At 38.9% G+C, this 10,797-nt stretch overlaps 2 protein-coding genes across 2 annotated transcripts in view; one reads left to right on the top strand and one right to left on the bottom strand.

Annotated features, from left to right (window-relative positions):
* Positions 1-9,027, bottom strand: part of LOC124552404 (protein disulfide-isomerase A5) — a 131,902-nt gene extending 122,875 nt beyond the window's left edge. Inside the window, exon 1 of the mRNA XM_047126668.1 lies at positions 8,908-9,027. Coding sequence (XP_046982624.1) covers positions 8,908-8,955 — 48 coding nt within the window. The 5' untranslated portion in view covers positions 8,956-9,027. The remainder of the gene's footprint in view (positions 1-8,907) is intronic.
* Positions 9,028-9,324: 297 nt separating this feature from the next.
* LOC124552517 (protein D3-like) lies at positions 9,325-10,106 on the top strand. Its single transcript, XM_047126811.1, has one exon. The coding sequence runs from the start codon at positions 9,381-9,383 to the stop codon at positions 9,969-9,971; it is 591 nt and encodes a 196-aa protein (XP_046982767.1). The 5' UTR covers positions 9,325-9,380; the 3' UTR covers positions 9,972-10,106.
* The last annotated feature ends 691 nt before the right edge of the window (positions 10,107-10,797 follow it).

Below are 10,797 nucleotides of genomic sequence, written 5' to 3' on the forward strand. Positions count from 1 at the left end.
ATTTCCCCCTGTTAATCACATTTTGTTATTCTCTGTTCTCTTTCAAATAATTTTTGTAGTGGAAACTGGTTTGACTTTTGCTCATAAATGCCGCAAGGACCACCCCAACAATAGCTTTTCCGAATCACGAAGTCCGATAACTTTCTGTAATACGAAGTCTGACTTGCATTTCGTTCTTTCCCTTTTTCACGGTCATTAAAGATTTTAAAAACCCCTTTTATTCACGATTTCATCCCACATTTTCAACCTTTTCTTTTGTTCTCTTTTTCTTTTTTATTAACCACCACTACACAATGTTAAAAGAAAAGGTGTAGTAGTTGACAAAATACACAAAGAAATAAGTAATGTCGTAAGACGTGTTAAGGGAGATGAAAACCTGTTAGTCACGGTGGACTGGAATGGGAATGTGGGTGAAGAATTGGAAAAATGGATTGTCAGCAATTGGAGGAAGAAATGAAAGAGGAGCCCGACTAATCGAGTCCTGCTCAACGTACCAATTAGTTATCGCAAACACACTTTTCCGACATTACGTGGAAAGACAATATATCTGGAAGGTCCCGAGAGACTTAAGGCAACAACAGGTCGCTAACAGTTTAGTGAAATCACATTTTAGGAACCGAGTAAAAGATTGTAGGAGCTGGAGACACGGACAGTGATCACAACCTGGTTCTGATGAAAAGTTCATTGGGGTTCAAATGTCTGAGGAAAAAGACAATGAAGCAGAAATCAGAAGTAGAAAATTTGAGAATGAGGGTCAAGCAGGGCATTATACACACAAAACAGACAAACTAGTTAGAAATTTCCAATATGGCGAAGTGAAAGAAGATGGAACAAATGACATCTGGTATATATAAAGTATCAGAAAAGATAGTTGGAAAATCTAAACCCAAAAACAGGAGGAAATGTATTACAGAAGATGTTCTTCAGCTTAATGAAAAGAAGACTAAGCAAAAACACAAGAAAGTTTTCTCGAGGAAATATGCACAGAAAGAGAAGAAAATATATGAAATGGAAGAACTGATATAACCTACAGAATAATAAATAAATTTTGTAACAAACAGATAAGATCAATCTCAGATACAGCAGAAGACAAAGAGGGAAAAATACTGTCAGTGAAGACACAGTGAAGGGAAGGAAAGAATAAAACTAGGAATTGCATGACAGAATGCCTTTATCAGAGGATGTAATAGGAAAGGAAGTATATGAAGATGACAAAGGAGATGACATTCTGCAAGAAGAATTTGAGAAAGCTCCTAAAGGTCTTCGGGAGAACAAAACAATGGACACTGAGGAAATTCCTGCAGAACTAACTGAGAATGTTGGTAGCAGCATGATAATGGTTAGGTCTATCTGTAAAACAGGGGAGATACCAAATGACTTCCGGAAATGCACGACGGTTCCTATACCGCTATAAAATGTCAGCAGTACCAAACCTTAAGGCTAATATCACACGCATCGACAATCGTCGTAACGATAATTCCGAGAAGAAAATGAGCTCGGCAACTCGCAACAAAATGACAGCAGAGTATAGTTGTCGGATGCTGCACTGACGAACGGGCAACAGTTGCCTCCCAGAGCTCCGCAACGCTAACACGATCGGAGATCTAGCTAAAGCCGAGCAGAGGAATTCTCACCCCAGTTCACAGCCACCGATCGAGATGACAGTGTTGTCTCAGATAGCCCAGCAGTGTAGTAAATGCCTCCGGCAGAAGTTTAATGAGAACATTACGTCACTCACGCCTCGAGTGAAGAGTCTCGCAAATTCACCTGTATCGAGTGATACTTTAATATTCAGAGACAGTGGTAAATACTCTGAACATTATTGTGGAAATGGATAGTTGAAAGTTAAATACGTGTGTATACCTATATTGTGATAAAGTGAACTAATATTTTACGTGTTACAGTTTCACTCAATCTACTCCTCACCTCTGTACTGGTGAGCACATTTTTGTCAGGACCAATAAGTACGGTACGAGAATACGTGTTCGAAAGACGAGGTGACTGTATGCAGTGCTGAAGAAGAGTACAAGCCTGCAAGAATAATAACTGGTAGACAGGAGCTAGAAGTGATAAAGGAATTTGCCTGTTTGGGAAGAAAGATCACAAGGGACGGCAGAAAGCAGAAAGAAATGGTAAGTGCAATACAGCAGCCAAAACTGCATTCAATATGAGAAAGAAGTTACTCACTAGCAAGAATAAACAATGCAGTCCCCAACAATCAATCTTTCCTTCTCACCCCGTACAGTAAATCTCCCCTCACCCGCGGTTCTGGGTGACTTTCCCCAAATTTACCCCTTTTCCTTCACCCTTCTTCCTTCCCCTTCAACACTTCTGCCCGAAGAAGGAGCCACTGGTTCCGAAAGCTTGCCAATCGCAACAGTCTTACGTGTGAGTTCTGCCGCTGCTCGACGAGTAGATTTTTTATCTATCCGATTAAATAATTTTATCATTAATTGATTGTTTCTGTTGTTATATTAGTCTGGAAATAAGGATGCATATCACGAAAGTGCTCCTCAGAGTGTTGCCCTATACGGATGCAAAACTTGGACAGTAGGAAAACGAGAGGGAAGCCCAGGAGATGTGGCGCTACAGATGACCCTGGAATGGGAACCGGAGGGAAAGAAGAGAAGAGGACGCCCTATGACCACCTGGCTCCAGAATGTACAGTTAACAATGAGAAGATCTGGTGCACAGGAAGAAGATATGCATGATCGGATCATCTTGACGGATATCCTGAGGAGATAAATTAATATTTTATGTGACAGACGTAATAATTTCCTGGTATTTGTTATCTTGGAGAAAAACCTTAGTATAGGCGAAAATCTCAATAAATAATAAAATAACAATAAATGTGAGAACATCACAAAGGCAAATCCAAGATCAATGCACGTACTTGTAATACGATATGCAAATTTCAGGTCAACAGACGCGTCTGATCCTACCAGTCGGCTTTGACCCGTGACATTTGGGTGTCGAGGTGTGTGATGTCATGATGGCGCAGAGTTTAGTTTACGAGTTGGTTGTGTTCGTAGATTTCGTCTTGTTGCAGTCGGTGGTGTCCTGTGGTGGTGTGTGTACGGTCCGAATATTACGTAGTGTATCGGGTTCCTTTGAGCGTTGTCGGTAGCAGTACGAAGTAATTTGTATTGCCTGTGATTGAAGAACAGAAATTAGTTTCAGTAAGTGATCAATTTTTTTTTGGTTTGTTTATGTAATTGCAGTGTCAATTGGTGTTATTGGTTTGCTGTTTGTCGTGCAGTAAGGTGTTTATTTTGTTGGGTGTGGATATGACAATGGAATTTAACAGTTCACGGTTGCGTGCTGAGATGAGGGAGGACGCGATATCCCTCATAAAATTTTTGCAGATGTTTGGACTGCTGCCTGAAGTAGTCAAGTGCAGCGCCTGTAAAGAGAATACGTGGTTGGCGAAAATTCTGGCGTCTCGGACCGGGGACTGTTAAATGTGACGGTGCCGAAGGAATAACCTATGGCACTCCATTAGACGTGATACCTGGTTCGAGAAGTCCAGGTTGGCCATGAGAGAAATTGTTTTGATGACTTATTATTTTTGTCATACATCCTCCATCCACGCACGAGACTGGTGAGAGTGAGAGGACAGTTTTAGATTAGTTTTCTTTTTGTGGGGAAGTGTGTTCAGAATATGTGAAGTACATTGGTAAGTCGGGTGGGCCGGGGGGTGGTGGTCAAGACAGATGAATCGCAGTTTGGCAAGAGAAAATATGGAAGGGGTAAGTCTTTGGCTGGTTTACGGGTGTGGGAGGGTTTTTAATTTCGGGAGGTGGATACGCAGATTGTGTTTTCAGGATTTTGGAGGGGCGTACGAAGAGAGAATTGGTGGGGTTAATTGAAGTGTATATAGAGGAGGAGAGTACGGTAGTGTCAGATGCTTTTTCGTCGTATAAGGGGTTGGGGAAGAGGGATTATGATCATTTAGTTGTAAATCATAGTTTACAGTTCAAGAATTACGAAACTGCAGCATGTACTAATACGATAGAGGGCTTTTTCAGGGCAGTTAACTCAGTCACAGGGAGGGGAAGAAACAGTCTTCCGACCTGCAATCTCAATCTCATATAGATGATTATTGCTGGTGGAAGAGCGTCCCTGGGCAGTATTTCTTTTCTCGCTTTTTTTTTTTTATTTTTTTTTTTTTAGGGCTGTTGGTAAAATGTATGGGCAAAGGATGGTTAGCTGGGGGTTTTTGTATGTGGTCAGGGGTGTGCAGGGCAGGTTGTTGGCAATGTTTGTGGATTTAGGTTTGTTGGGTGGGTTGTCTTATGATTATGTTGCCGAGGATCCGTTTTGTTGCAGTTGTTTTTGAGTTGTAGTGTGTGATTGAGTTACATTTATTTTCTGGTTTTTATTTGTTGGCCGCTTTTGTTTTTTTTTTTTTTTTTTGGTGGGGGGGGGGGGGAGGTAGGGAGAGGTTTGGGGAGGAGGAGGAGAGGGGTTGTGGTTGGTAGGTTGTGTGTGGGCTGAGAGTTTTTTTGGTTGTGTTTTGTTTGTTTGTTTGCTTGTGTGTGGGTGTGGAAAGGGGGGGGGGGGGTGTCTGGGTTTGTGGATGTGGCTGAGTTTGATTAGGGTAGCTGACCTAGTATGTAGCACTGGAATTTTTTCATGTTAAGTAGTCTATTTTTGGGTCTATTGTTCGTGCGTTTTGATGTTTTGTGGGGGTTTTTCATGTTGTCGGTTTCACGTTATTTATCACAAGTGTAGGTGTTTGATGCTTTGGTACTGTCACCTGTGGTTGATTTATGTAACTTAAGGGAAGTATCCGATTCCAATTTTTGTAGTTGTAGATGCGTTGTGGTATCGTGAGCTGTTGTTGACCTATATAGGTGTGAGTGAAGTGTCCAATTCCAAGTTGTCGTAGCCCTATGTGTTTTGGTATCATCGGTTGTAGTTGACCTATATAGGTCAAGGGAAGTGTCGGATTCCAGTTTTTGTTGTTTTTTGTGTTGGTTTCGTGGTATCGATAGTTGCCGTCTGATTATAATTTTTGGGTGTTGTCGTTTTTTTATTTTGTGGTATCGACAATTGCGGTTGAGCTATGCAGGTAGAGGAAGGTGGCCGATTCCTACGGACATTGTGAGTGTAGCAGAACGTGGGAATTTTGTGTTGTGTTTCTGTCGTCGTTTTGTGTGGTTTGGGATCGTGGTGTGTGGTTTTATACGTTCATATTTAGTTTGTCCCCAACCAAAAACCCTCAGTTCCCACACTGATCCCGTTAGTTTGATTATATTTTTAGAGGGACATGTGTTTGTTGTTTTTATATCTATATGTTTACGTAATGACGTCATTGGTGTCATATTGGGGATGTTGAGAAAGGTCATTTCCACCACATTGGTGATGTCACGGGTCAAAGCAGACAGGTGGAATCTGACGCATCTGTAACCCCCAAATTTCCATCAAAGAAATAAGCACACATCACAAACACACTGGTATGTGCAGTATTTTGAAAAAAAGCACTGTCATTTGTGTTCTCATCCCCTTAGTCCTGAGACATTGGCACCTAAGAAGACCAGATGAAAGCCAAATGCCAGGATTTTCTCAGAAAACTCAGGTTTCTTGCTTACCAACTTAGTGACCAAAAGGCTTCTTATCCCAAAGTATGACACTGCAGAGTATCATTAATGTGATTCAATGATGAGTCAACTGCACTAGATAAATTTTCCATATACTTATACGAATAACATAATCCAAGTTTAGCACAACATTTATAAGTACAGTCTTCGGAATTCACAACATTTAAAGTTTGCTTATCCCCACGACGATAACAGCTAAATTTTCAATACGGTAATTTCACACAATTTACTGTTTCATTACTATTTAAAACTTAAAATGAATTTGCTGCTTTGAGGAGGCATTTCCAAAAGTATCCATTTCATCATCATCACCAGCAGCAGCAGCAGCAGCAGACGCAGCAGCTAAGGAAAATGGATGGGTAACTGTCAGTATTAGAAGGTCCTTCCAGACATTTAAATTTTCAGTTTTGCATAAGCACTAACCCAATATATAGGTCTTTGTTTACTATCCCACACATAAAAAAAGAGTATAAGAAGTGAACTACATAGATAACATTCCACTCTCTGTGCTGAAGGTATGCACAAAAAGCATACAAGCCCCATTAATAAATCAGTCCTTTAGTTCAGTTATTTACCTAGAGTACTGTACCTAAAACACACCCAAGGTATCCTTACTAATTAAAGACAATTGAATCAATCACCAACACTACACTAATGAGTTACACGAATAAATACAACATTCTTAATAACGTACAGTTCGGCTTACTACCTGCCTTTATAGAGTTCACAACAATGATACTTGAAGCTCATGGCAAGGATGACTGTGTTACGTGCATATTCTTAGCCTTGTTTACAGCTTATGATGCTGATACTACTAATCAAGCTACCATTCGATGTAGGCTAAGAGGAATAGTGGTTCCAATGTTACCTCGAAAGCAGGGTGCAAAAGGGAAAGCTAGTTCACATATCTTCTGATGACAATTTTTTTAGTACAGCAAATGACAGACATGAATAACACAGGTGTTCCTCAAGGTAGTGTTTTGGGTTCAATTCACAGATAAGGCGCGAGATTGGACAGCCCCATTCCCCAACACCTCGAGATCTAGTTAAGGTTAAAGGGTTGGCATTTGTTCGAGAGCTGGCAAAACCCAAAAAATATGAAAGCAAATGAAGATTGTGGTAACAAATTGACTAGTAGTGTAGGCTAATGTTTACAGCTGTGCCACACTGAAAAATGCAAAAGGGGGGGGGGGGGGGGTGTCTATATATAACATTAACCCAATTCTGTTTTCCACATAAATCAAAGACTTTACAGACAATACAAGACACAGAAAAAAGTTCTCTTTTGTGATGGTAACAGCATCACACTCGCTGATAAAATACCATAACCTCTAATACAGGAGGCAAATGAAACTCTTATGGCTGTTTACAGTTGTGCTGCATGCAATAAATTAACATTGAAAATGAAGAAAACAAACAGTGTGTGCTCTAGCACAAAGAGGGATAACAATTCTGTCACATTATGTACAGATGAAAATCTGTAGACTGTAACAAACACAAAATTTTAAGGGATCAATCCTGATTGCCAATTAGCATGGAATGACAATAAGATACTAGCAAAAAGAAAGTTATGGGGATATTTTTATCTTGGGTTCTATCATCAGTTTGCGACAGCTAATGTCTTGTTGTGACATATTATTCTCACATACACTCAGTTCTCAGCTATTGGATTCTTTCCTAGTTGTCAAAGACCCAAAACATGGGGATCACTTTTAAACTGCAGAAAAGGTCTGTAAGAATAATAACTAGAAGTAGTTGCCTGGGTTACTATAAAGAACTGTTAAAAACTGTAGATCATTACTGCACCAAGTGAGCACATCTACGAATCTGTTGAGCATATCAGGGAAAAGAATCCTAAGTGTTTCACTAATTGGTCTACACGTAGCTATAGAACAAGAGCCAGTTTGGAACTACCGTGGAGAAACAGAAAAAATTCAAAACCGCCCTTTCTATCAGGGAATAAAACTTTATACTGAATTGCCCAACGAGATGAAAAAGATTATTAAAATATATCTGTTTAAAGAAGTAGTTAAAACGTTATCCGTAAGTAATTTATACTATACAACCACAGATAACTTTAGATGACTCAGATTAGTGGTTATAGTGAAACTGGATAACAATAGCACTCTGTCACATTAAAATACACATTACATGATCACATTGTAACACTTTTATAAAAATATCCTATGACAATATCTACACCTTAGTCATTCTCCTGAGTTCAACATCTCACTCATCATGGGGGGATGCTGACTCAGTTATTCAGGCGGACTGAGGGTAGGACACGAACACATCCTTGGAGCATAGTTGTACGTTCACAGGCATGGAATCAGTTTTCCAAACTGACTGGAGTTTGTGCAATGGGTATAGCAGCATGTTTATGGTTCAGCAAGTGTCCTGGGTGTGTGCACTAACGAAGAGCAAGTCTATATTTTATATTATAAGTTATCTGGAAATTGTTTGCATATCTAACAATATTATACAATAGGAACAAACTGACTGAGAAAGTGCAGTTATTAAGACACTGATCTCAAATTCAGTGCGATGGAGTTTGTTCTGTCCGGGCATCATGACTAATGTTTCTCTGAATTATTTCAGGTAAATGCCACGATGATTCCCTCATAGAGGCCACAGCCAATCACATGATCTAGCCTCATAAATCATACTTACACATTCAGTGTGTACATGTATTTTGGAGAAACTTATTTTCATAGTATTATGATGGCAAATACTGTATCACTGTATGATGATCCCTGGAAGAATAAATAATCACACTGCAACTGGAGGTATTTTGTCGTTATGTAAACGCGCAAAAGAATTATTTGCTAAGACACTATAACTGTTTCCGGTAATATTGTTCTCATTTTATTTATAGTTCGGATGTAGCGAAATGAATGCGCGGAACGCTAAAATATCCTTCCCTCTTCAAAAGTTGCAAGCAACGTTCTAGAGTAACAAAACATCGATGTGATGGAGTTCTTAAGAAAAAAAATTTTTGCATCAATTCAACGCGTTACTAATTAACACACAGACCTTTCATGACAAGGTTTCCCCTGACATAACTAGAGGACGTGGGCAGAAGGTTTCTTTGATAAGAACGATCAGCTAGTAATCCGTATGAATACATTTTATCAAATGACTGAACACTGTTTGCAATTCATTTCAAAGTCTTACGTAACAAAGAATATTTATTAAGTTGCCAGGGGTCCTGGTACATCATGCTTCTTAAAGCCGGCTGGTCCTGCTGTTAACAAGTTTCGCTACAGGACTAATATTATAATAACCAAATATGCCTAAAACTTACTCCTAGAAAGAGTAACAGTAAACACACGACGTTTCTATTTGGATTCATAATTGCACAGTTACTTTACTTTCAATTCACTATACGCGTCATATACACATTGCCTACTCTACTTTGACAACTTCAACCGGATGTGACGTATGTAAACAGTTGCCGCTAACTTATTCAAAACACTCGTTATGGCAAAGACATGTTTTATTACTTATTACACACTTTTGCCAACATAGTCAGAACTACATCACACTGAAATATCGAGTGTTTTGACTCCTCTAATCAATTTTTAGAATATGAGGAAAATATATATCGTGACAAAATGTAATAGAATAAATAGATACACTCTTATCTCAGGGAAAAATTATTACACTACTTCGTATTTTGTTTCAGATTTGGCCACCATGAATTTACGGACGACGAATTGTTCTATCAATACACGTTCGTAGTCTGTGAGTTGTAAATTTTGAGCAACAGCTGGGAAGATGAGGGGCGTCCTATTTGGTGCATTTTCACTATTTCTATGCGTCTCGTGTTCTGCTGACACATTGGATTATGTGCCGGATGTTGTTCCTCAAGAACCATCATCGGTTTTAAATGTTCACTACGGAAAACATGCTGTAGAAAACGGCAATCAGTTGACGCCTACTGATGTAAAAGACCATCCGTCAGTGACGTGGGACGCGGAGAAAGATACCTATTATACTCTTGCGATGACGGATCCAGATGCACCGAGCAGAAAAGATCCAAAGTTTCGGGAATTTCTTCACTGGCTCGTGGTAAATATTCCAGGAAACGACATTGCCAAGGGGGAGACACTGGCAGAATATGTTGGATCTGGGCCGCCGCGTGGAACTGGTCTACATCGCTATGTATTTCTCGTGTTTAAACAACCAGGAAAGCTCGATTTCGACGAAGAACCTACAAGCAGAACCTCTCGTATCGGCAGACCCCGATTTTCCATTCACAAATTTATACAAAAATATAACATGGAAGAACCAGCAGTAGGTGGAAATTATTATCAGGCACAATATGATGATTATGTACCTGTTATTCAACGGCAGCTAAGCGGCTAAATTTCTCGCTTCCAACAATAATTACTTAACCGAAAAATCCATGACATTTGCTAGTCTAATTCTTGGAATCTCATTTTTTTGGTTGTTGGTCAGAATAGAATGTTAATTTCCAGATTAAATGATATTTAACGCTTACTTTGTGCCATGTGAGATAATTACTTCGCAAATTTTTCTAAAAAATGTCGCTGTGGAAGATACAGAAATCAAAGTATTTCGTTATTGTGCCAGTTCCTATGCTTTCCTTTCTTCTTACAGATCATCAGTTATATATTGTTTTTAAAGTCCAATACTTTAGTAAGTTACGGTTATAGTTAAATGTTTTCTTTCCTCTGTTAGCTTGAAGCCTAGGGTAGTACTAGCCAATTTTATGTGCCCTTTATGGATTATATTGTTTATAGTATTGATAAAACATTGAGCTTTTTGTGCCATTTAATAATGGTGATTGTATTTTAAATATTACTTCCTAACAAATAGGGTAACATGGTGCTACATAATTTTTATTTTGCTCATAGTAATAATTTACTACTATTTGTACCTTTTTATGATCTGGTGATTAAAAAAAAATTTCATTCTATGAATATCAGTATTAAATGAAAAAATTAAAACAAAGTTTCTTCATTTCCAGTCTCTATTTTTATGTAATTTCTGTCTTCATCAATGAAAGACTACTTCACAAAATTTGAAGTAGTGTATGGTTGGCTTTACTGTTGTGTAAGAGTTTAATATGTATCTAAACTTACTTTCAGGATGTTACTGTAGTGTGTGTGTGTGTGTGTGTGTGTGTGTGTGTGTGTGTGTGTGTGTGTATGATTTCAAACAAAAACAT

This window comes from Schistocerca americana, chromosome 10 (genome assembly GCF_021461395.2).
Source record: "Schistocerca americana isolate TAMUIC-IGC-003095 chromosome 10, iqSchAmer2.1, whole genome shotgun sequence".
NCBI lineage: Eukaryota > Metazoa > Arthropoda > Insecta > Orthoptera > Acrididae > Schistocerca > Schistocerca americana.

Excerpts from the sequence above, each read along its gene's own strand:
- LOC124552517 (XM_047126811.1), top strand. The coding sequence starts at position 9,381 with ATGAGGGGCGTCCTATTTGGTGCATTTTCACTATTTCTATGCGTCTCG.